At 33.4% G+C, this 25,029-nt stretch overlaps 1 protein-coding gene across 3 annotated transcripts in view; it reads right to left on the bottom strand.

Annotated features, from left to right (window-relative positions):
• Positions 1 to 916: 916 nt before the first annotated feature.
• The window catches only part of Washc3 (WASH complex subunit 3), a 43,165-nt gene continuing 19,052 nt past the window's right edge, over positions 917 to 25,029 (bottom strand). For all 3 annotated transcript variants that reach the window (XM_005322358.5, XM_040279288.2, XM_005322357.5), the window contains 2 exons: positions 11,961 to 12,025; positions 917 to 1,158 (listed from right to left, as the gene is read on the bottom strand). In XM_005322358.5, the coding sequence (XP_005322415.1) occupies positions 1,074 to 1,158; positions 11,961 to 12,025 (150 nt within the window). In that variant the 3' untranslated portion in view covers positions 917 to 1,073. The remainder of the gene's footprint in view (positions 1,159 to 11,960; positions 12,026 to 25,029) is intronic.

Below are 25,029 nucleotides of genomic sequence, written 5' to 3'. Positions count from 1 at the left end.
GATACTGTTTCCCCCCAAAAAAAACAGTACAGCCCAGAAATGTAGGGGAAGTTAATGCCCCTGGCAGCAACTCTCAACTATAATGGGTAATGAAAACTGCTAACTAAATGTCTGCAGTTCTATCAGGTGGACAATATTGGGAGGCAGTCTATAAGCTTCTTAGGAGGTCTTAGAGCACTCAAGACCAAAATAGTAACCTTGATAATACAATACATCTTCATATTGGTTTTCTCCTTCTTCTCCATGTTCTTATTTAGGCTTCCTGAGATCACCTCACAAATGACCTCCAGACATCCAAATCTTTTCTCTGACTCTACTTTCAGGTGACCTAAACTAGGTTGAGAACCACTAACCAAATGCATTTATGTCTCTTCATCTAAGTATTTTGGGGATTTTCTAGATATTAAACAAAAAAATATTTGTTTATGAAGAATTTTTTTTGCAAGTCGAGGTGAGAGCATTTTAATTTTGTGCAAATGAAGTTTTCCGGTTTAGGCAATAAAGAAGCTGGTGACAATGATGCTTGCTTACTCTGAACCACATTATAACTACCTTCAATATTTCTACTTGAAAATAAATAAAAATATCTCACTTTCATACTCATATGAACTACTGGCCAAGGGGTAATGTGCATACTAATAAATACTATCAATAAGTTCCAGATCCATAATAGATATGACATATAAGTTTCAAGTTGTCACAATTTCATTCCAATATTATCTTCTATCAGAAATTTCTTTAACAATTTTTAGAATAAAAATGTACATAACTTTCCATGCTAAAATATTCACATTAACTTCATTCTATAATGCTCACTGCATTCCTGGAATAGCTTACCTTCATTTTAAAACACTAGTTGCAATTGAGGTTATTCTATTTTTGATTTCAGAACCCTTATTTTGGTAACAAGACATACTTGCAGGTTATAAATGCTTTATTTTTTTTTAACATGAAGAAGCTTGGTGGTAAATATGTGGCTATTTGATGTTTTCTATGATGAAGAGAGTCAGACTCTCTCATAGAATGTAAACGTACCCTTACACATGTATATGTAATTTTTATCAAAATTCAGCTTAGTCACTGAAAGAAGACTCGCTATCTGAACTTTCTTCTACAGTCCTTTCACTTTCACCATCAGGCACTGGAGCATCTGGCCTTCTGAAAGAGAAGAAGGAAAACAATTTTTAAAGGTTTTTTTTCCAATTGAAGAGAAGCACTTACAAACTGTAAATTAGGTTCATCTTAGTCTACGGAGGCTAATAAATCTGCCAATTCTGTGTCCTTAAATGAGGGAGCCTCCTGCACTATAACAGCATGATTCTCTCTGGCTTCTGCGCTCCATGGGGATTAAGTGCTATTCCTGTAAGGCCACGGCTCTATTTTCTCTTGCCAGCCCTTACATAGTGTGCTACTTCAGCAGTTTCTGCTTCTCATTACCATGGAGACCAAACTATAGACAGAGATGTGATCTGTAGAAGCTGGCATGACCAATGCTAAATCCCTGCCACCTCAAGTGTACATGAGGCACAGAGAAAGGAAAGCTAGAAGTGGAGAGGAAAGGAAAGTCTTCATGTTCAGGAAAGTTGCAGGGAGAAACTTAGAAGAGAGTTCAAGAAAGGCCATGAAGAAATGTAGGCAGTATGGAAATTTTATGGGGAAGAAAAGTGCCTGGTCAAATGAGGTTCTTAATATTTGTTGGATATTTTCACTTACAAGTTGTAACTCTAGAGAATGAACATAAAAAGTGTTAGTGGGTAAAAAATACCATTTCACAGATTCCCTGGGTAGACAAATTGGTTAAACTAACTTTGTAGGGGTGTGCTATAAGAAACCAAAGTGAAACTTTAATGCTGTTATTAAAGCAGTCATTTAGATACGCCCCACTAGTGTTTGTGCCAACAAATCATTTAATCAATGCAGTAGCACTATTGTTCTTTTCATTCTTATCAAGAAAGTAAATTAAGCAAGAGCAGTATTCTTTTGGGAAAATTAAGATGAAAAGGAAGAATAATATAACTACTATGCCTTAATAATGAAAATCACCAGACTATTTCTGCCTCAGGCTCCTTAATTCTTACTAAAGACTTAGGACAGTCAATAAATAGAAACTAATAGTAGTAAAATAAGAAAATGTATTGTCTACCAGTTAACTTTTAGTTATCAAAAATAATGGCTTACATAAATTGATATGTTTGGCATGCTAATTAACAGAAGGAAATGGCACTGTTCTCTACCTTCAAATATAAACTCATTTGCTCTACTGAAAAATTTTAGGTTATACCTGTAAGGCAACCACATATACCAAATACAGTAACACTTTTAAAACTGATAAAACATTTCCAGGTTTTGAATGATGCTCCATCTGCTAAAATACTAACACAGGACCATTATCTCCATCACTCTTTACAAAAGCAACAAACAACTTTATTAGCAGTGGGCATGAGTATTGGGCACACTTTTCCATGTAAATCAATCTTTATTATGTGGTTGATTTCTTTCATCTCTACTATGTTAGAGGAAAAAATACTAGAGGGAATTACTTCAAAACTGCATCAAGATTATATTAGTATCTATGCAACTCAAATGAATAAAATAATGTATGTAACTCCTTAAAACAGATGCTATTTAAAGGTAAAAGTACAAGGGAGTAAAATTTTAAATTTATTGTGTGTGTAATCATTGACAGATACATTTGATACTATACTGCATACTAGTTAAGAACACAGACTCACTTTTGGGTCAGACTGTCTGTGTTCAAATCCCAGTCTTACGACTTACTTGTTGAGCAACTTTGAGGAAGCTATTTAAGCAATCTGTGCTGGAGTAACTGATTGGATTGTGGCAATGATTAAATTAATAAATGTAAACTACATTGAATAATATCTGGAACATAGTACTAAAAACAGTTATTATAATTACATTATTCTCACTGTCAGGCACCTATTATTTGCTAAGAACTGTATTCCTTCAGGGGTAATGAGTAACAGGTAGTTCTTGCCATGAAACAGGTGACTTTTAGTAGGGGAGACAAAAATGCAAAAAAGTTAATGTCACATAGTGTAGATGAACTAAGTTTGTGTGAAAAGAAAAAGTAATCAATTCTGCTAGGGTTGGTAAGAGAAAACTCCAAAGAGGTGGAGATGCTTACAAAGAGTTTTGAGGTGTGAGCAGAGTTTGCCAGAAACAGAAAAGTTGGGATAAGTTGAAGATGATAAGATGATAAGGTGAAGATGTTCTGGGTAAACAATAAAATGGGAATGGTGTGGCATACTGCATTTGGGAACTATAAGTCATCTGGTAGCTAGAATGCAAGGCATATTGGGGCGTAACAATAGAAAAGATCATTTGGTAGGAGAAAGGTGAAGGATGGGGAGAAGTTAAATGAAATTTAGGTTTTTCACTGAAATAGCATAATTAAGCTTGGGATTCTTTTTTTAAAATATTATTTTAGTTGTTGATGGGCCTTTATTTTATTTGCTTATTTATATGTGGTGCTGGGAATCAAACACAGTGCCTCACACGTATAAGCATGCACTGAGCTACAACTCCAGCCCCATGGGATTCTTTTGATTCTTAAGTTTAATACATTTTAAAAATTGAGCTATGATCCACATATCATAAAACTCACCATTTTAAAGTACACAAGCTAGTGGTGTTTAGTATATTCATAAGACTGTGCAACCATTACTACTACTTAATTACAAAACATTTTCATTACACCAAAAAGACGACTTCATCCATTAGCAAGCACTCTATATTTTATATTTCCCTTTATCCTCCAATCCTGGAAAACAATAATATATTTTCTTCTATATTTATGAACTTTCTTATTCTGGAAACGTCATATAAATGAGATCACATGATATTCAGCATTGGTGTATGGTTTCTTTTACCTAGCATAGTATCTTCAAAGTTCACCTTTACTATAGCATTTATCAGTACATAATCATTCTATATATTGAATATTTTTCCATTGCTTATATATACTACATTTTGCTATTTATTATCAGTTGAACGACATCTGGGTTATCTATTTTTTGTTATTAGAAATAATGCTGTTACGAACAGTTGAGTACAAGTTTTTAATGTGAATATATGTTTTAATTTCTTTTAGATATATATACAAAGGAGTAGGATTGGGGGTCATAGGGCAACTCTGTTTAACCTTACAGTGAACTCCCAATTACATTCAACAGTAACAGTGTTGTTATCATTTTACATTCATACAAGTAAAATGAATGAGGTTTCCAATTTTTCCATATCCTCACCAAAATTTACATTGTCTAGCTTCATTCTTCTTCTCATCTTTATTGTGGTAAGATACATATACCATAACATTTACCATCTTTACCATTTTTAGATGTACAAGTCAGTAGTATTAAGTATATTCAGCAGTGTTAAGTATAGATAGTTGTGCAACCACCACCATCCATCTCCAGACACCTCATTTTGCAAAACTGAATCTCTGTGCCCATCAAACAATATCCCCACTTCCCTTTGGCTCCTGACAACCATTATTTTATCGCTGTGAATTTGAATACCTTATAAATGTGAAATTGTACAATATTTGTTCTCTTTTTTTTATAAAAGAGAATAAAAAAATATTTATTCTTAAGTTTTAGGTGGACACAATATCTTTATTTTACATTTATGTGGTGCTGAGGATAGAACCCAGTGCCTCATACATGCTAGGCAAGCACTCTACCACTGAGCCAAATCCCCAGCCCAATATTTGTTCTTTTTGACTGGCTTATTTTATTTAGCATTGTGTCCTAAAAGGTTCATCCTTATTTTAACACGTGTCAGAATTTCCTTCAAGGCTAAATATTTAATCATCATGTGTATGCCAATCTGTTCATCCACTCATCTATCAGTAGACACTTCCACCTTTTGGCAACTGTGAATAATTCTGCTATGAACATGGGTGTATAGGTATTTCTATGAGAATTTACTTGTGATCTTTATCCAGAGATCTTGCTTTTAATCTTTACCTAGAAGTAGAATTGCTAGATGATATAGTAATTCTGGTTTTAATTTTTTGAGAAATCACTATACTGTTTTTGGTCTTTGAATGTGGCTTCTTTCACCAAGCATAATATCTTCAAAGTTCACAAATGTTGTAGGACCTATCAGTATTTTATTGTTAAGTACATTTAGTAGTGTTAATAACAGCTGCATTATTTTATAGTCCCATGAACAGTGAGTGAGGATTCCAGTGTCTTCATATCTTCACCAACACTTGTTACTTACTGTCTGTCCTCATTCATTTAAAAATAAATACAATGCTATTTTGACTTGGAATCATTAGAAGAACAAAAAGTGTACACTACTTCTCTTAGGGTACAAAAAAGAGAAAAACTTCAAGAAATCACAAAATCAAATGAGGCATTACACAGGAAAACATTTTGTAAGTTACAAAGTCTTAGACAATGTGAATAAAACTCATAGCAATGCCATTGGTTTTAGCCTAGGTATCCATATTTTCAGGGGAAACAGAAATTTAGCTCTTTATATTATGAACGGTTGTATTCTTAACTTGATTCTATGCAATATGTATCTTTCATCTTAACTTGTTGTTCATGGAGAAGTTTTAAAAGATTACTACTTTAAACTACTAGCCTAAAATTCAACAATTATTAATCCAAATCCAAAGGAGACACATTTCACTACTGAAATCTAGAATGATGAGAACTTTATAATAGTTTCTTACTATTTTAAGTATATAAATGAATACTAAAGAAGAGTGTATCAGCAATATAGAGAAAAATATATAAAGTCACAAGTACATTCATGATGCATCCTGGATATTTAAAAAAATTCTCCATCTTTAAAATTACATAAAAACACTGCCTTGGTGTTAACATTTGAACAAGTGTATTTATATAATCTAAAGCATCAGGATTATCAATAAATTTTTAATAAAACCAAAATTTTTAAAAAGCTTATATTTAAACTCATTACTAAGTCTAAATTATCTAATTATATTTTCAAAGAAATTACTAGGTTGACCTTAATTAAAAATGAGCCAAGCTGGGCACAGTGGGGCATGCCTATAATCCCAGTGGCTCAGGAGGCTGAAGCAGGAGGATTGTAAATTCAAAGCCAGCCTCAGCAACTTAGTGAGGCCCTAAATAACTCAGTGAGACCTTGTCTTTAAATAAAATACAAAAAAGGGAAGGGGATGTGGCTTAGTGGTTGAGTGCTCCTGGATTCAATACCCAGTACCAAAAAAAAAAAAAAAAAAGAAAGAAAAGAAAAAGAAAAAGGGGGGGGGGAGAGCCAAAATTTAGGAAGGAAAGGAGATAGAAGGAAGGACTAAGTATATACAAATCAGTACATTTTAGCAAATAACACTGTGCACATGCTAATTTTGACACTCCTTCTTCTCCCTAATTCCTGCTGCCCTCACCCTTTCCCTACCCACTTTCTTGCTTCAGTCATACAATCCAGGCCTGACCAATCACAGGCATCTTTCTTTGGAGGACAAGGGATTCAAAACAAGAGGACACGTAACTCATGCAGGGCCAATTGCAATGATTCTCTAGAAATGAGATACTGTGTTATGGAAAAGTGACTAGAAATATTAAAGCCTTGCTGGGGGTTCTATTTCCTGGTTTCAGAGATAAGGCTCCGTGATTGGAGAGTCATGTTTTATTACACCAACGAAGTAAAGCTGGTATGATTAGGGGAAAGAGAAGATTCCAGCTATTCAGCCTTGATGACACTGAGGCCCTACATCCTTTTCTACACATAGACTTTTTAGCTATGAGCCAATAACTTCCCTTTTTGTTTAAGTTGGTTTCTGAATCCCTGAACGTGAAGGGAGTCCTCAAACACAAATACTGTTGAATAAATTTTTTTCACTGAAGGAAGATTTATATTTGTGTTTAAAGACAGTCACTTTTAAGGACACAAAACCAAATAACAGTCTTTATTTATGCAGATGAAGAGTTTAAAAATATTTTTCATTTTGTTAAATTTAAAAGAGTTGAATTTGGGCTGGGGTTGTGGCTCAGCAAGGTGCTGGGTTTGATCCTCAGCACTACATAAAAATAAATAAATAAATGTATTTAAAAACAAAGAGTTGAATTTAAAGTAGATTAAGAACCAAAAACAGTAGTAAAACTACTGCTGAGCAGGAGATGGTAGGGAAAGGGTGTGGTAATTACCATTCAAATCATTTGTCCATACGTTTTCAGTTCATACATAAAGTTATAACTTCATATGACACTGTGCTATATCAGAGCTCTATGCAATGGCAAGAGGTAGTCTTAAGGGAAGAGCAAAACACTAAGATTCTTATTACTTAAATTGTATTTACCATATAAAAACCTCTAGGGTTGTCAAAAATTTAACAGTTTTGACTTTGATAATAGCTAGTCTCCTTAATAGCGAGGGAGATTTGTTTCAGTATTACATTTACTCAAAGACACTGTTCCTTTCTGAATGTTCCAAGACACATATATTCTGTTCTTTGTTTTGGTAAGCAGGCTTTTACATCTAGGGAGACAAATAAATGTCAAATATCAAGGAGAAAAAGAGCCAGGTCTTCCAGGTAAGATGGGTTTTTGCTGTTGATCTTGGGATCTTTTACTTCCTGCAGCTAGTTTTACTTCCTCGTCTGCTAGTTACCAACAGACCCAGAATGCTTTTCAACAACTCCTCTTTGCTATTGCTATTATCTCTCTCTTGTGATCAAAGTTTCCAACCAGTTTAAAAATAATAACTTTTGGACATTGATTTTAAAAACAAATGTCTTATGTTTTTTGGCTAGTATATGCCAGTCAATTGTTGAGGACTGGCAATTATATTGAACAGAAAATCCAGTTCAACATAAACAAAAATACATGAAACCTTATTTTTGGAATTGTCCAGTTGTGGAATTGAGATCTGTTCTATTCTCATCCAGTTCAAACCCAAACTTAAGTCCATTTGGTGACTTTATAGCAGGAGGCAGACAAAGAATATTGGTAGATAAGGAATTCCCTTAGAGAGCAGGACAATCTGTTAGATATGCCAGATAGGCCTTAAAAAAATTCATGCTTTTCAATATCCTTTTGTTTAACTCCAATAAATCCCCTCCTGACTCAGTGATAAGCAGGCTGAGGTAGTTACTTTTATTTTTGGCAACCATAAAAGTAGTCATTCCACCATCTGGGAAGACAGTATAAATGTCTTTTGAATAGATATCTCCAGGATAAATGCCAACTGAGCTGGTTCTGTTCAAAGCCTGCAGAGCAACTTGAACTCAATTATATGCTTTCTTTAGCCAAATCAATATGCTGTACACTGCACCCTCCCACCAAGATTGTGTGTGACCAGTTGAATTTCAATTTCAGAAGTCTCTTCTTTTCTAAAAAGTTGAAAATACAGATTTTCAGTTTGAGAAAATAGACTATAATTTTAAAAGATAATACTCTGTGTATGTGAAATATGTCTTTGTTGAAAACAAAGCAACTGCAGGATTATAAACAAGTTGTGATTCAAAAGCCTGGTGAATCCATTGTTTAGAACTTGCTACAAAGTTCTCCATAAAACCATTCACAAATCACAGCTAACATTTATTGAACATTTACTGCTTATCCAAACTTGTGCTAAGTGCTTACAACATTATTGATCTTACTTTGAACAATTCTACTAGGGGGTGAATGCTTCTATTTTGCAGTTTGTTGATAAGGAAAGAGGTTAGGCAATCAAAGAGGTTAGGTAATCAATTCCAGGTTATACAGCCATAGAGTGTCAGGAAAGAACCTAAACCTCAGCAAGAGACCATCTCCAAAGCCTGCCTTAGCCTGAGCTTTAAACAGCATGAATTCCATTTCTTGCTGATGGAGCAGATCAGTGGCTAGTCTATTTATCCTAGAGTCATAATAGTAACTTTAGCTCTGAGACACAAATGTTCTGGGACACAGAACAGGATAGGGGAGAAATGTTTTTTTGTTTTTTTTTTTTAAGAAAATCTGGGCATTGATTGAAAGAATTTTTAAAGCATGATTTATCCATTCTGTATTTCTGAATGCAAGACTGAAGCAGATTAACCTTTGGACAAAGACCAATTAAAATTTTCCATTTTCTTTCCCTTTAAACTCTTCTGAGTATGATGGTGACAAGGGTATTTTTCACATATCTTTCAATTCAATGGCACTGAAACTAATTTTTATAAGTTGAATAGTAAGTACTAATTCTTAGTTAAAGAAGAACTATCGTTATTTTCAATAACAACATTTCATTGGATATTAAACAATAATTAAACAACCAATCAAAAGTATCAAACAAACAATACTTATTTAATAATTATAAGTTATTTTCTTCAGCCTTAAAGACTTTCTAAAACTCTCTGATAGTCACACTTTTCTAGAAAAATTGCCAGGCTTTCTTCCTCTTTATCATGCAAATATTTAGCTTAATTAGTGTATTCTTTTAGCCTCCAATTTTTTATATATACAAATCCAAAGCAATGAATTTACTGGTCACTATTTCCATATCAACCTCAGTTTTCCTCTTTGCTCAGTACAGATAGACGTAGGCTATTTCTTCTAACAGTTATGAGTTTGTCTTACTACCTAAAGCTCATAAAATAGAAAGCGTATTTTATAATTTAAAAGAAAACAGAACAATCTTTACTGAAAGTTCTTGGATGAGGCTTATTATGTACCTAAGATTCTAAATAAAAGTGTACTCTCTTCTCAGATGGCACATTTTCTTCTCTTTCATCACCTCTCCCAAAGTGAGGCTCCCTAACTTTTATGTAAACATGATGCCAAAAGCACCGAAATTCCTCTGTTAACAAGGTGGCTGATTCCACTTATCATATCTAGCTAAATGTAGTTGGAACTGACTTGCCAGTAGTGGTGATAGGTTACAGTGAATCACTCCCACTCCAACCAGTGCCCCTGGTGACCAATGGCATGTACTTCTGAGGTAATGGTCACAAGTTAGGCTCCAGGCTGTGGTTGAGAAGCTGCTTTTCTGTAAGACAATGTTAACTGTTACTGGAATTCTACCCTAAAACTTGGCACTATCTCACAACTGATGTTTCTTAACATTTATAGACAATTATATACCCTCAGACTTACAAAGTAAAATATAAGGGTGAGTTGGGATCCTCCTCCTGGTAGTCACCTATGGACTCTTAAGGTAGAGATACCTAGTAGACTCTTAAAGGATAACAAATTAGGCAGGCCACAGAGAAGAGAGAAAACATTTAAAGATACCAAAAGGGAATAGGAAAATGATACATGCAGATGACTGCAAGTAGTTTGTGATAGGTGCATGAGATAGGCATGGGTGGAAGAGTAGCAAGAGACATAGCTAGAGAAAGAATCTGTGACTTGATGGTGAAAGTATTTGTAGCAATGCTTAGTTAGAGGGCAGTGGAGAGTCACAGGCCACGTGCAGCAAGAATAAAATATGAACAGATCCACTCAGCCTTTGTGGACAGCTTAAAAGAGAACAGGAAAACAAATCAGGAGCTGCTATAATAATTCGGGTGAGAAATGATGAGTCTGAACAACTCTGGGTATGGAGTTGTGGTCAGATGTAAGAGATACTAAAAATGAGAAAAATCATAGTGATTGATAGAGAGTAAGAAAGAGAGAAAGAGCTACGGTGATTTTCAAGTTGTTAATGTGAATAGCTGGTTGAACTAAAGGGCTACGAAGTAGCTTTAGCTTGGGCAGGGGATGAAATAAAACCAGTAGCCCGTAAAGGGACTGGCTATCCTGCATATGCTGATGCTTGTGAGGTACTGGTTTTCCATTTAATACATTTTCTCCTGAGAAAATAATTTTAAATCATCATTAAATCATCAAAGCTTATTTTAGCTCTTTGATATTACAGATGGTTTGCTCTATATTTCCAGAAGCAAAGAAGAGGTCACAATCAATGGTAAATATATTTTTAATTTATAGATTTCTGTAAGTACCAAATGGATTAAAGCCAAATTCATAAGCAAACACATGTTACAACCCATCTGCTTTTAAACAGAAACAGTTTCTGTTTAAACAATTTCAAGAACAAATGCCAAATATCCCAGAGATGCTTCAAATTACCAAGCCATGCCATGGTACTTGAACCATTTGCTACTTGGAAATACACCAAATGTAGATACATGTTAGAAATCTGGTTTTGTAGACCTTAAAACATCCTTAAATTATATATTCTGAAAAACAAAATATGAGAAAAAGATTTTTATGGTGTTTCACCTCCCAAATGCACACCTTTTCTTGATGGGCGAATGCCAAGAAAAATTCCTAAGTATACTGCTAAGTACTATAGGAAAGCCTGAGTAGCACTGGGCTGAACTAAAACCCCAAACTGCAAAAGACTCTTTACAAAGTATCTAGATGCTTACAAAACAGAATAGTTTTGAAAAATCCATTAAAATGTATTTTATCAAGGATAAATTATATAGCCAGTTTTCTTGGAAGGAATGAATTATCAAAATTCTGAGACATGATTTTTTTAGCATTTCTCAAAAAAAAATTTTATAAAACTCGTACAAATCAGTATCTAGTTTCATAATAACCATTAATGTAAACCCAGGGTAACTTTTTGCCCTACTTATTTCTTTATCTGGCTTAACCTAGGTCAAAAGCAGAATAAATTTCCTACACATAGACGTCTTAAATGAAGAGCTGGCAGATAATAACTCCCACATCCATGTCCTCCCCAAAAAAAGGAAGGATGGAGAGAAAAAAATAAATAACTGTCATCAAATATTGACTCTTTTGGATACCTAGATTCATGGTTGGTCTATTGAAACTGCTTCTAAAACATGAAAAGGTTGGTATTAGTAGCAGAGAATATTTTCTTTCTTTTTAATATGGCAGAAAAGGAAGGAAGGAAGTTGGTCTTCTCAACTGAAAAACATCATATATGAAAAAAATAGAGAGCTTAAAATATTTCTATTATAATTGACAAATACAGTGTCTTGGCAGTGTATTAGAAGAACCACTTACTCAAGAAGATCTGGATCCAGTCCTTCTGATATCATTTTGTTTCTTATTGCCATCACCGGAACACCCTAAACAAAACATAATAATTCAGTCATTAAAAATGCCCCTGTGCCTCCTTCATCGTGCTTCCACATGCCATCTAAAATAAGATCTTTAGATGCATCATTATTTAAAATAGTCCTATTTGCTTTTGTTAGTCTGTGCACTTGAATAATTTGTAACAAAGTACACATGTAAGCTTATTCATTACTAATTCTGCTGTATAGAAAGCAGAGATAATATTCCCGCACTTATGTAGCCAACAGAAAAACACTGATAGGTCAAATGATTAAAACCAACTGAAGTGATACAATGAATACTTACTTAAATATAGGAATAAATGTCTTTTCAAGTAAAAATAAAGATTTCAGAATGTTTTTTAAATATAATATAGTCATACTAATATTATTCTAATAAGAAAATGATCCAATTCCATTTAGACACCTTAGGAACATAGGTTAAATAGAATTCAAGGACCCTCTAGGTACTTCATTATACATATTCCAAACCATTCCAAACACAAAGCAATAACAGTTGTATAAGTGTATTAAGTTGCAAAAATATTCAGAAAATGTGAATTTCATCATTCAGGTTAAGAATATCAAAACAGTAAGAAAAGGACACAACAGAAATAAACACAAATTTACTGGAAAAGGAATCTGATTTGATGAATAAACACACTTATTTACAGCTCACCTGATTAAACTCTAAGGGAAAAAGTCACAATCAAACCTCCGTCAACTCCCCCTCTTCACACCATTCCCAAAGATAAAGAAACTAACCTGATGTATAAAATTAACGGCCTTGATTATATCACTTCAAGAAGTAGGGTGCATCACTGAAGGGGACCTTGTCCTTATGTCTCTTTATCCCATGTGGCAGAAGGAGGAGGTTGAGTTGGGTCCAATGGGAAAAAGCTCAATCACTGCTCTATTGCTATTGCAAACTCTTCCCTTCTGTCTTCCCATGCACAAGCCAGATGTGCCATTCAGTTTGGAACTTAAGGTACAGAAGAGGCTCCTTGGGAACTTTGATGCTTTAACCCAATTTCTCAGAGCTGGTGCCTAAAGTTTCTGGGCACTAGCCCAGCTAAGGTTCCTTTGCTTTCTTTTCTAAAAGTCCCTGATGTGTTTTCTGGCCTCTGGGATCCTACAAGGTGGTTAGCAGTGAATTTTCTACAGTTAGTGGTAGAATTCTGATATCCCAACCCACACTTCAATGTTTAACATCATGTGGCAGCACAATGATAATAGAGACCTGCATAATGGGCAATGTGAGATTCAGGGCAAGCCAGATTACTGAAGGACCAATTAAAGAATCACTGAGGTGATCTTTGAGTTATTATCCTGAAGATAAATTAGTGGTTTGCTTCAAATGAAAAACACAAAAACTTAGAAATACACAAATTTTTATTTGTCATACATAATAAGCTTGTCTAAAATATTTTTAAAGAACAAGTAAATATCCTCACAGTTACTTCTCTTGTCCAAAATGCAAATTTTACATTTCCAAATAAAATCTGACTTAAGTCCAGACAAGCACATGTAGAAACATGGAAGCCAACTATATTATGAATTCAATACAAATATATTTACTGTTTTCAAAAAAATTATTAATGTGTAATTACACAGTAGTGGGTTTCATTGTGGCATATTTGTATAAGCACATAACAAGTTGATTGATTTTAGTCCCCAGATATTTCTTATAGAAATGTTATAGATCTTCCTAAATCAGGTCAGATTATCATTAATGATGATCCTTGGGTTTTAAATCAGAAAATTTTATTTATTTCAAAAATTTCTTATTTACCTTTAAACTGTCCATAAGAGGCATTTATAAGAAGAACCATAATTGTTGATTTGGGCTGAGGAGGAAGAAAAGTCCCTGTGCTCTCTTAGAGTTTGTGAGGTTAAATGAGGCTGGCAAACAAAGGCTTTCTTTCAAGATTACAGGTCACTCAGAAGATATCTTCTCATGAGGGGGAGAGCAAAGGCAAGGCAGCCATCTGAAGAACCATTTATATATTTATCTTCATAGCTACTGTGTTTTATATTATGAATTAGAAAAATTTAACCTATTAAAGATTCAAATAACAATGGATGCTTAAATGCATTCTAAGTACTGGATAGAATTTAAATAGCATCAACATCAAATCCTCTTCAAAACCATACCCCTAAAAGTACTCTTGTTTCACAAGACAACTTTATGATATTCTGAAAAGTGAATTATGTTTGGAAGATAAAGAAGATAGAAGATAAAACTCTGGACCTTCAGTAACAAAGCTTTAAGGATAAATGGAAGATTAGAAAAGAAAAGGCCTACTTTGCTTAGCAGTATGCAATGTGAATAAACTCTTTACATTCAGAATAAAATAAGCAAGAGATTAAACAAGCACCAATTTTTAAATATATCACCTAGAACCAAGACTTAACTTTAGATTTAAAACAAAATTTACTTAATAACAAAATTAATTTAAGTTTAATAATAGAGGAGAAAGCTAACTCCTTAAATGATAAAGAATTTAACTTGATAATTAAATGTCATCCAACTATTTAGGATACCAGGGAAAGTTAGAATCTTGGAACATTTCATAAAAAGAAAAAAACACTAAAGTACTAAGGAGATAAAAGGGGAAAAAATAGAGGTAATGTCATACTTCTTTTAAAAAAAGCTCTCTCAGCTTCTATTAATTATGGTTTGATGGTATATGGGCTTTCTATAAACCCAATTTTGTGATTTATTTATTATAATTAGAATAATCCACAGGACATCATTGGAAAGGTTAGACAAATAAGTTACAAAGCTGAGAAAACAGAAGGGAAAAGAAATGAGGTTGAAAAAGAAATTCCTGAAATACAGCAAAGAAAGTATGTATGGGGTGGAGGAGAGGGAAGATAGTGGCAGAAAGAGAGTAATGGAGAATAGTGATGTTAGTGAAATTAGTAGAATTAGAATTATCTTAACATAGTTTAACATTAGTAGAATTAGATTTATCTTAACATTAGTTTCATGGAATTGGTCATAGTAAAAGGATATCCATATTCTAATCTTAGCTTCTTGGAACTGGTTACAGTACAAGAGTATAGATAAACCCAAAATTCAGGAAGTCTTCATCATTTCTATATAGGTAAAGGAAAATACATATGACTTCTAATATTTTATCCTATGAGAGACATATTTTGTACAAATCTCACAAAACATGATAAAAAAGAATAATTTGGCCTGGGTTCCAAAGGATGCATTCCAAAGGGATTTGCTGTAATGTTTCCAGTGATGTTGCTTAGAAAATTAGTTGTTTTTCTATATTCTTCCTTAGACGTCAAGTAAAAGAGTCTGGTTTGTTAAACATCAAAAAGAAGTGTCCAATTTCTAATCACCAAGAGACAAAGCTACTGGTGGTCTAAGGAGGACATGAGAGACCTCAAAACTAAAGTCTACTGAACTGTGGGATTTTTTTTGGCAAGTGATAATGGCAGTTTGTCCAACATAAGTAATGAAGAAGAGAGAAGGCAGCCATAAGTCTGATGTTCCAAAAAATCACGTCTGTTATTTGCGTCACTGGAGAAAGTGTATAAAGAAGCCACACTAATGAAATTATGATGGCAGCACTAATGGTTAAATACTAGTTTCTTATATCACAAAAACTGTCTGGAGGTTTAAAGCCCTGCCAATATTTATATATATTTGTTGCTGGGTTAATGAAAGCCAAGCTACTAAGTCTCTTTATAAACCATGTTGAAATTTTCATGAAGTTTTAGATTAGAAGAAAGGAAAGTTACTATTAAGTTTAACAGATATAAATGACTTTGTGTTTTTTAAAACAAAAAAAAATGTTCTTTGTATTTTAGCTTTTCCTCTCATTTTATGAGTTTGAATCACAACAATTCAGTTAGGAAAGAGGGAAAATATGAAGTTTCTTTTTCTACTTAGAACAACAATAAAAAAGATGTACTGAATTGATAGGTGGACAAAATGTGTTTTATTTTTCAGGAATAAGGAAAGAGCAGGAATTTGAAAAGATGCTATTGGCTAGGAAAAGGCAGGATGTTCTTCAATCACGTTCCTTTTACTTTAATTTAGTGAAATGCACTCAACCATATCTTTGCCTTTTGACTTTCAATAGTGCTATTTTAAAAATAGGCTGCATATAGTGAAATACTTTTGTAGGGTATTATATTTAGGACAATTTTTTAGATAGATAACTGTTTCCTAAAAAAAATCATAACACAAAAGAAAGCACATACGTAATCTTTCTCCATCTGTAAACTTTCAAGGAAGGCATAAAATATCAATTTAAACAAATCTCTTCATCATTATAACATGAATATAACTCCCTAACAAAAGTGAAGTTTTATCTCTAAAGACTTGTATGAATCCAGAAAATGTTATACTCTGATACTGTTGCTATCAAGGGTTGAACTTCAATATATAGGTCAATAAAAGGCTCACAAATATTGACTAGTACTATACATAATGAAAGCTAAAAATAAACTATTCTCTTTTCAAGGATTATCTCAAAAGATGAGTTTGTAGTAGAAATACTTTCTTACTGACTGCCATCATATTTCTTTAAGATGAAGGAACAATTTACATGAAAAAATGGATGAAAATGAAGATGGCCCAGTGGTACACACCTGTAATCCCAGCAACTATGAAGGCTGAGGCAGGAGGACTGCAAGTTTGAGGTCAGCTTCAGCAACTTAGCAAGACGCTATCTCAATAAATGAATAAGTAAATACATAAAAAGGGCTGGGATGTAGCTGAGTGTAGAGTATACCCAGGTTTAATCCCTAATACTGCAATTAAAAAATTAACACATACTGGTCATGATCAGAACCCCAGAAAATTGGTAAGGCAATTACTATTCTTTATTCATAAAATAAATACATTTTAGAAAGATGTCTGTACCTTTTAGGGATAAGGAACTATGAAGAAAAAACTTTAAGAAAATTATTTCAAAAAGCCAGGAATCTGTTATTATGAGACAATTCCAAATAAAGCTATATAAATTCTTTCCATGTGATTAATTTACCTCCTACCAATATATTGTAACATGATAAATATCAGGTCTTAATGATCAAAAAAAGTACATAGAGTATTTTGATTGGATTTTCTTTAAATTTACAAATGCTCAAGTATTTGTTGATTTAACAGTATTGAGGTTGTGAAAGACCCATTTTATTCACCTTTATAATGCAAAAACAATATCTAAAATGTAAAGATTTGCTTTAATGCACTAATTAATGATAGCACTCCATCATAAATATATACCTCATTTTGTGCAAATGACATTTGCTTACTGAAACATGAACTGAATATTAGAATTTTCTAAATTTTATTATACTTTCTAGAAATAAAAACTCCAAAAGAATATTTATGGAAATCATTATGGAATTTGCTACTCAAATTAAGTGTTATAAGTTAGGTCTCCTGTTCAGTTTTTGAAAACTACTGGTTACTGAAAGCTTGGTCCTTGTCCCTGATGCCAAACCAATACAGGAGGACATGGTTTTGGTTTGAGAAAAAGAAAAAAAAATTTTTTTTTTTGTTGCTTTGTTAGCAAAAGAGAAACACAGGGTACTCCTGTCCCAGAACCTATGATTCTGCCTATCAAGGGGAACAGGGGGTTTTTAAAGAGGTGATTCAAAGGCTACATTCCCCCATGTTCTCAGTCCAAGTTGTAATTCACTTGTTAATTTGGGAGACAGTCATATTTTTTTTTTTTTTGAGATCTTCTGGTGCCATCCCCAAGTCTCAATTACTTTGTTCCAGTGGTGGGTGTGCTCAAGGACAGATAACTCTGCCTTGAATGAGGGAAGAAAGGTAATCCTGTTTCCCGTGAGATTAGAGAAGCAGAGAGACTAGGCAGCAGGAGGAAGAAAGGAAGAGAGAGAAATATTCCCTTTTAAAAATAAATTGCAGTGGCAGAATGGCAAGGGCTATTCTCAAAGCAGAAAATGGACCACTGTTACATTACTAAACACAGCAATAAAACTACAAAGAATTCTTAGTAACTGATTTTATATAAAGTTGTTTAGTGATTTAAATAACAGAACATTCATTTCTGAATTAATTGTCCATCAGTGACAATGTGTTTAAATAGGTGTATTATGATTCTCTCACACAATGTCCTTAGGAGTATTTAATGAAAGATGGTCAGGATTAGGCATTCAACATGGCTACAGAACCAAAATTAAGGGCCAGAGTCTGATTAGAATGTCAATATCTCATGGTCTATCCAAATAACTAAATAAAAATCATTTGTGAACTTGGGCTAGAAAAAAGAAAAGAAAATTTGTGATGCTGTTCTGTATTATGAAAAATTTGAGCAAACTATACATAGGTCTAAAAATACTAATTGCCCAGGAATGCCCACCCCCTTATGAATACTTACACTATTTGAGATCCTTGTCAGAATGTGGTATTAAGCTGAGAGCAGTAGCATACACCTATAAATCTAGTAATTCAGGAGGCTGAGGCAGGAAGATGCAAGTTAGAGTCCAGCCTCATTGACTAAGTGAGAGCTTATCTTGATAAAAAATAAAAAGGGCTAGGCATGTGGTTCTGTGGTAGAGTATCCTAAGTTCAATCATCAGAATTGGAAAAATAAATAAATAAATTTAAAAAGCCTGAGTTGGGGGGAATATGGTACTAAAAATGCCTTCCTCAAGCTCAAGGCCTCTGAAACCCCTCAGGCATTTCTCTCTCCTGAGGTAAGCCTGCTTCCTTATTATAGTGTTTACTCTTTCTTTCTCCCTCATTAATTAGCCACAATCTTAGACCAAAAAAAAAAATTAATAGTAAAGGTGAAAAGCTGGATACTTCTAATAAGAGTAAACCTAAGAAGGGCAATGCCTATGGGGTCCCCTCTTACTCTTGCAGGGAACTCTGTTCTCTTTTCTTCTCACTGAATAAATCCTACACGTTTATGCTCAATAAATAAAAAATAAAATCTAAGAAAGTGACTATTTATATTTAAATGGTTATTATTTCTTCCTCACCAATTTGGACTAATTTTATATAAGATTCCTTTCCTTCTTATTTCTGACAGATGTTCAGTGGTAAAGGAGAGAAAGACACTGAGAAATCAAAGATGAATAGCTAAAAAATAAATTTTGGATTAGAGTTTAAAAACTATACCATGCATTTCAGCAAGCATAACAACTGCTATTGCTACTGCATATCCTCAGGAGCCTCCTTAGGAACTTTAATAGTAGAGTGCTGTTCCTTTTGTCACAACTTCCAAAGATTTGTTTAAATGATTTGGAATGAAAGATATGGAATCCAACGTAAAAATATTTTTCTGCCAGTACTGTTCATTTGTTACCAGTTTATGTGCAATTTAAAGGACTTCCTGTGTAATTTAAAACTATCATAAGCTAATCTTCTACAAGTTCCCTCTTATGTGTTTGCTTGCTTGTACTCTGTGTCTTTATTTTTTTGTGGGGACAGATGTATAACATTATGGTGAATTTAAGGCAGATGAAGTAATTTTATAGAAAACTAGAAAAATAAAACTAAAATTACAAACAAAACATTTTGGCTTAAAAGAAGGACTGAAGAAAAGCCATCCTACACATTATCTAAATTATTTTTTTTTGTTTTTTAGTTATGCATGACAGTACAATGTGTTTTGACACACCATACATAAATGGAGTATAACTTCCCATTCTTGTGATTGGACATGATATGGAGTTACACTGGTCATGTATTCATATATGAACATAGGAAAGTTATATCTGATTCTTTCTATTATCTAAATTATTTTACTCTAATACCAGTGATACAAAACTATGATCTGGATAACAAGTTCCTGAAGAAATATATTCTCATCAAACACACTTTTATACTAAAGAAAACGTGATTTGACAAATTTAGTATCCTAAATTTATTATCTTATCAGTTTTTTTTAATTTTTAAAAATTTTTAATTATTATTTTTTGTAGATGGGCAGCATGCCTTTATTTTTATTTATTTTTGTATGAGATGCTAAAGATTGAATCCAGTGCCTCACACATGGTAGGCAAGTGCTCTGCCACTGAGCCCCAGCCCCAGCCCCACCTTATCAGTTATTTTTTAAAGATTATTTTACATTTTAATTTTTTCTTGTGTTTTATTTACTCGCCTTTAAAATTATTTCTCACTAAAATTAATTTTTAATTATATAGTGCAAAAAACAACAACAACAACAAAAAAACCCAAAGAGCTTAAGTGTACAGTAGCCAAATATCCATCTACAGTTCTAACAGAGACTAGCATTTGTGTAAGAATACCAGTTTGTCGATAGGTGACTATTCTTCAAATATATACTACGGTTCACAATTCAAAATGTATTTTCCAGAGACTTTAGGCACCATAAACAAAAATAGTTATAGTAAAAAAGTAGTTTTGGAAGCACATATGATATTACCTAATAAATATGGACAACAACATTTAGTATACCTGCCAAATAACTATATGGTAAGTACTTTCTACCATCTTCTATTGTTATCACATACAAGAAAAAAGCAAGAATTTAAAATCTGAACTTAAAATCAGTATAATTGTTTATTGCTAACAAACACTTAAAATAATTTTTTAAAAGAATAAGCAGATACATAAAAGGGCAAATAAATGATTTAAATTAAACCTAAGATTAAATTTGTTGAGACTGTGACCTGTTCTAGGCTCCCTAGGCAACATGCAGAGGATTAAAAAGGTAGCCAAAATGATTTTAAAAATCATGATTTGTAAAACTGGTATAATAATTCTTCACACATGGTTTCTGTAGAGTACAGCTCACTGACTGCAGCAGAGAATAACTAATTTTTATGGTTCTTTGTCAAAACATTCTCTTGATTCTAGTTTTTCTGGATAGGCAGGCCATGGCAAAAGCATAGGTAACACTGCAGATGGCTAATTACTTACAGGAAAGCTTTACCTAAACTTTCTTGCACTTAATATAAAACAGAATACAGAGGAAGGAGGGATAATTTTTGGAGGTCACTGGAGTTTCATTTATGCCAACTCACAGTTAACTATTCTTACCGTTCTGCTAAGCTTTGTATCTTTTTTCACTTAAAGTCAAATAGACCTGGTGAACCATTTAGTTGATGGAAAGAATAAAATTTTCTTTTCAATTTTCAAAGTAAGCTAATGAAATTATTAAATAGACAAATGTTCATTTGCATCTTTATCTACATTCATATGTATAGAAAATCAAGTCATTTGATATATACTTTCATCTTCAAGTCTCCAAATCCTCATGTATTAGAAAAGCATTGACCTTGGCGTTGATTCATAAACTTCAGGCATTATAAAAGAAATGAAACACTATTATTACATACACATAACACTGCTGAAAACGAAAAAAGAAATAACATAGTTGTTAAACTCAATCTGTAACAGTATTTGTCACAGTTATGATTATATATGAACCAGTAGCTCCTCCTTTTGACTATACATTGATTGATGACAAGGAACCTACTTTGGAGTTTTCTAAGCCATAGAAAAGTCATATTCTAGTCATAATAAAAAAATTAAAAGAACTTTACTCTTACAGTAATTACATCTTGCTTGATATCTAAAGAGCACTCTACTTCATGCTTGATTATTGTTTCACCAGTTCCAAGGTGCATAACTTCTTGATGAACATCTTTAATAATCATTTGGAGCCTCTGTGTCCTTAGGTAATGGAAGCACATTTCCTCAGGCCAATATCCACTGCTGGCAACAGATGCATCAGAACCACCAGAACCAAAGAGATTATTCAATTCACATTTTAAGCAAGCCAAAGAAAATAGAGCTTTAAAAAAGTCTAAGTGTCCGAAGAGACCGGTTTGGCAAATATGATTTCAAAAAATACAAGTCATTAGCTTCTTAATGTGGAAGTTGGACTTTCCCAATGCACAATTTATTACTGGCAAAGGATTCACCAAGCTCTGCCAGTAAAAAGGGGAGAATTGTTGGAAAAGTGATCTATGTACACAATTCCAGTTAAGTTATAAAAGCAATATGTAATTTAGTAAAGGCTTGTGCTGCACTATTATGACAACAAACATTAAATCAGAATCAATTATCTGCCACATTTGGAACACAACAGTATTACTCAGTGAAAAATCTTGTGTAAAACTTGCTTAAAAAGGAAAAAAAAATCAGAAAATGCCAACAGGTGTTCCAGGAACTTTCATTAATAACAAGATCCAAATCTGAGGATCAATTAATAGACCATGAATATAGAAGGAACTTCAGAGTTCATATGTGTAAGAAAACTAAGGCTTGAGAGGTGACATGAACTGAGCATGGTCATACAAAGAATGATAAAGCACAGAAACTATAGCATATTGCATTTCAGAAGTACAGAGTAAAGATTTAAGTACACTCCTAGGCATTCAAACTGTCTCCCAGACAACTACTTTCTGGAACTGTCATCATTCTTATGTCTCACAAATGGCAGTAATCCAGGTGCAACAAAAAAAAAAGGCATGGAGACCAAAAAGCAAAGTATTGCTTATTGCTCTATGAATTGGTACTTGTTAGGCAAGTGAAAATTAAAGGGGCTTATATTAATTGTATGGTTTAAATTATTAGACTCCAAAATAGATTTATAAGTATAAGTGAGACAGAACAACTATGAAAACAAGACATTCTAGGAGGAAGCTAGAACCAAGGAAGAGAAAATTTTCACGATGCTTAAGGAGAAAGCCCCCAAAGATTCTAGTTCATCCTGATATAAGGAGGAAACCCAAACATTAAAAAAAAAAGTCTTTGTAATCTGAAGAACTTTCCATGTCTTTCTATCTATAGTCAATGACCACTACACCTAGATGATCTGCATATTTAAGCCTTTTATATTAGAGAAAAAGCTCAAAGGGCTTGAGATATACTTTTGTACTCTGTTATTCAAGAGGATGAAATGGTTCTACAGAATAATTCAGGAAGGATGTGGAAAAGATTACAAGATTGTTGAAGGGCTACGTGGTACCAAGATGCAAAGAAGTGGAAGAATATTACCCTTTGGAAAAAGATAAGAAGCAGTATAGATAGAATTATAGGTATACTTAAGGAGAAACTCATATTTTTAAATGAAAAGAATATAAATCAGGCACCAAAAAAGAAATTAATCATAGTTTAAGGGAGCAGATGTTGTAGCTCAGGGATAGAGTGCTTGCCTAGCAAGCACTGCTTGAGGTAACAAACCTTTAGCACTGCTAATTCCTTTTTGATGCTACAGAGATGATGATTTTTAGGGTCTCAGGAATAGATTTTTATATTGTTAGTATAAATAAGTGATTTTTCCCTTAAAGACAGGTTCTGTTTTTTGAGACCAAGCTGCCCTTCTTTTTGATAATACAATTTCCTAACAACTGCAAAGAAGGCTTCTAAAACTCAGCTTCAATAACCTATGATAATATATACAATGGGAAGTAATTACTCAAAATCATATCAATAGACAATGTAGAACTCACTATTCTGATATGTCTTTTTCTACAGTAACAACTAATTAAATTTTTTAAAAAAATATTTTTTAAAGTTGTAAATGGACACAATATGTTTATTTTATTTATTTATTTTTTTATGTGGTGTTGAGGATCAAACCCAGTGCCTTATGCATGCTAGGCAAGCACTCTATCCCTGAGCTACAACATCTGCCCTCTTAAACTAAATTTTAAGTAGTAGATATGAAAGAGAAATCTTGATCACTTTCTGAAGTTGAGAAAAATTGGGAATTTCAATGAAATCTGCAATCTTTCAGGGAAAGCAATACACTTTTCACTAATGACAAGGCAATTTGTAAAGATGATACTCTCTAGAATGATCTGGAGTTAGATTCCTTCTTAGGGCCAGCAGTCAAATTTGTTTATCTTTATAACTCTCTGATTACTGTTTGTTCTTCATCACATTCAAGAACTTGAACCAACTTGGCATTAAAAACAAATGGTTAGAAGGTATACCACCACCCTGGAGTATAGACACAAAAGACTATTTAGATTCTTCTATGTGAATGGGGAAACATGGAATGAGTCAATGGTATGGATTATAATGGGTGTCTCTCTCTCTCTCTCTCTCTCTCTTTTTGATGCCAGGGATTGAACCCAGGGGGGAAACCACTGAGCCACATCTCCAGTCCTTTTCATGTCTTTTTTTTTTTTTTTTTTTAATTTAGAGACAGGGTTGCTTAGGGCCTTGATAAATTGCTGAGGTTGATTTTGAACTTGTGATCCTCCTGCTTCAGCCTCTAGAGCTCCTACAATTATAGGCATGCACCACCTCGCCCAGCATCATGAGTCTCTAATTAGACTCCACTTCTGTGAGGTTAAAGCAAGTGGTACTGTCATCTGTTTTTCCAGTTTGGGTTTTGACAAGTCACTCATGATACACTTAAGAAACAGGAGAAACAATGTATTTATATGTTGCTTAATAATCATAACCCAAAGAATAATGATTAGCAGATTCATGTTAACTTTAAGGGAGATATCTACTTGATCTATTCTTGGTTTGGTCCTATAAAACATTTAAAATCAATAACTTGAAGAAAAAATATATTTATACTCTTTCAGGTGACACAAAGCCTGGAAGGAGACTTGGTATGTAAGACTACATGATCCACTGAAACATACTTATGGAATACCTTTCTGGCTAAAAAAGATTAATCTAGACAGTGTTCTTCCTCTTAGGGTTCTTATTTTGACTGGGGAGATTAAAATATGCAAAAATAATTATAGAAAAAAAACTAAAGTAACAAATACCTTAATGAATATAGAACCAGTGGTTGGACAGGTCAATATGGTTCTCTTTATGTGGGTGGGTTCCGAATCTGGGATGATTTCATAGAAGCATTCATCATAACATGTTAGATGAGTAAAATGTGGACATGTAATAATCAAGAGAAAGGAAAACTAGATTCAGAGATGGAAAAGCATAGAGTTGCTTACATGGGGAAAGATTTGTGGTTTTGTCTGATTGAACAATGGAATTCAGGACAGGGAGCACTAGGAAATAAAAAGTTGGGTAATAAGATTCTGGGATACAGGTTGGCACAATAAACTAAAAA

Source organism: Ictidomys tridecemlineatus, chromosome 6 (genome assembly GCF_052094955.1).
Source record: "Ictidomys tridecemlineatus isolate mIctTri1 chromosome 6, mIctTri1.hap1, whole genome shotgun sequence".
Taxonomy (NCBI): Eukaryota; Metazoa; Chordata; class Mammalia; order Rodentia; family Sciuridae; genus Ictidomys; species Ictidomys tridecemlineatus.
The sequence above is the reverse complement of the archived record's forward strand: the minus strand, read 5'-3'. Positions and strand labels throughout refer to the sequence as shown.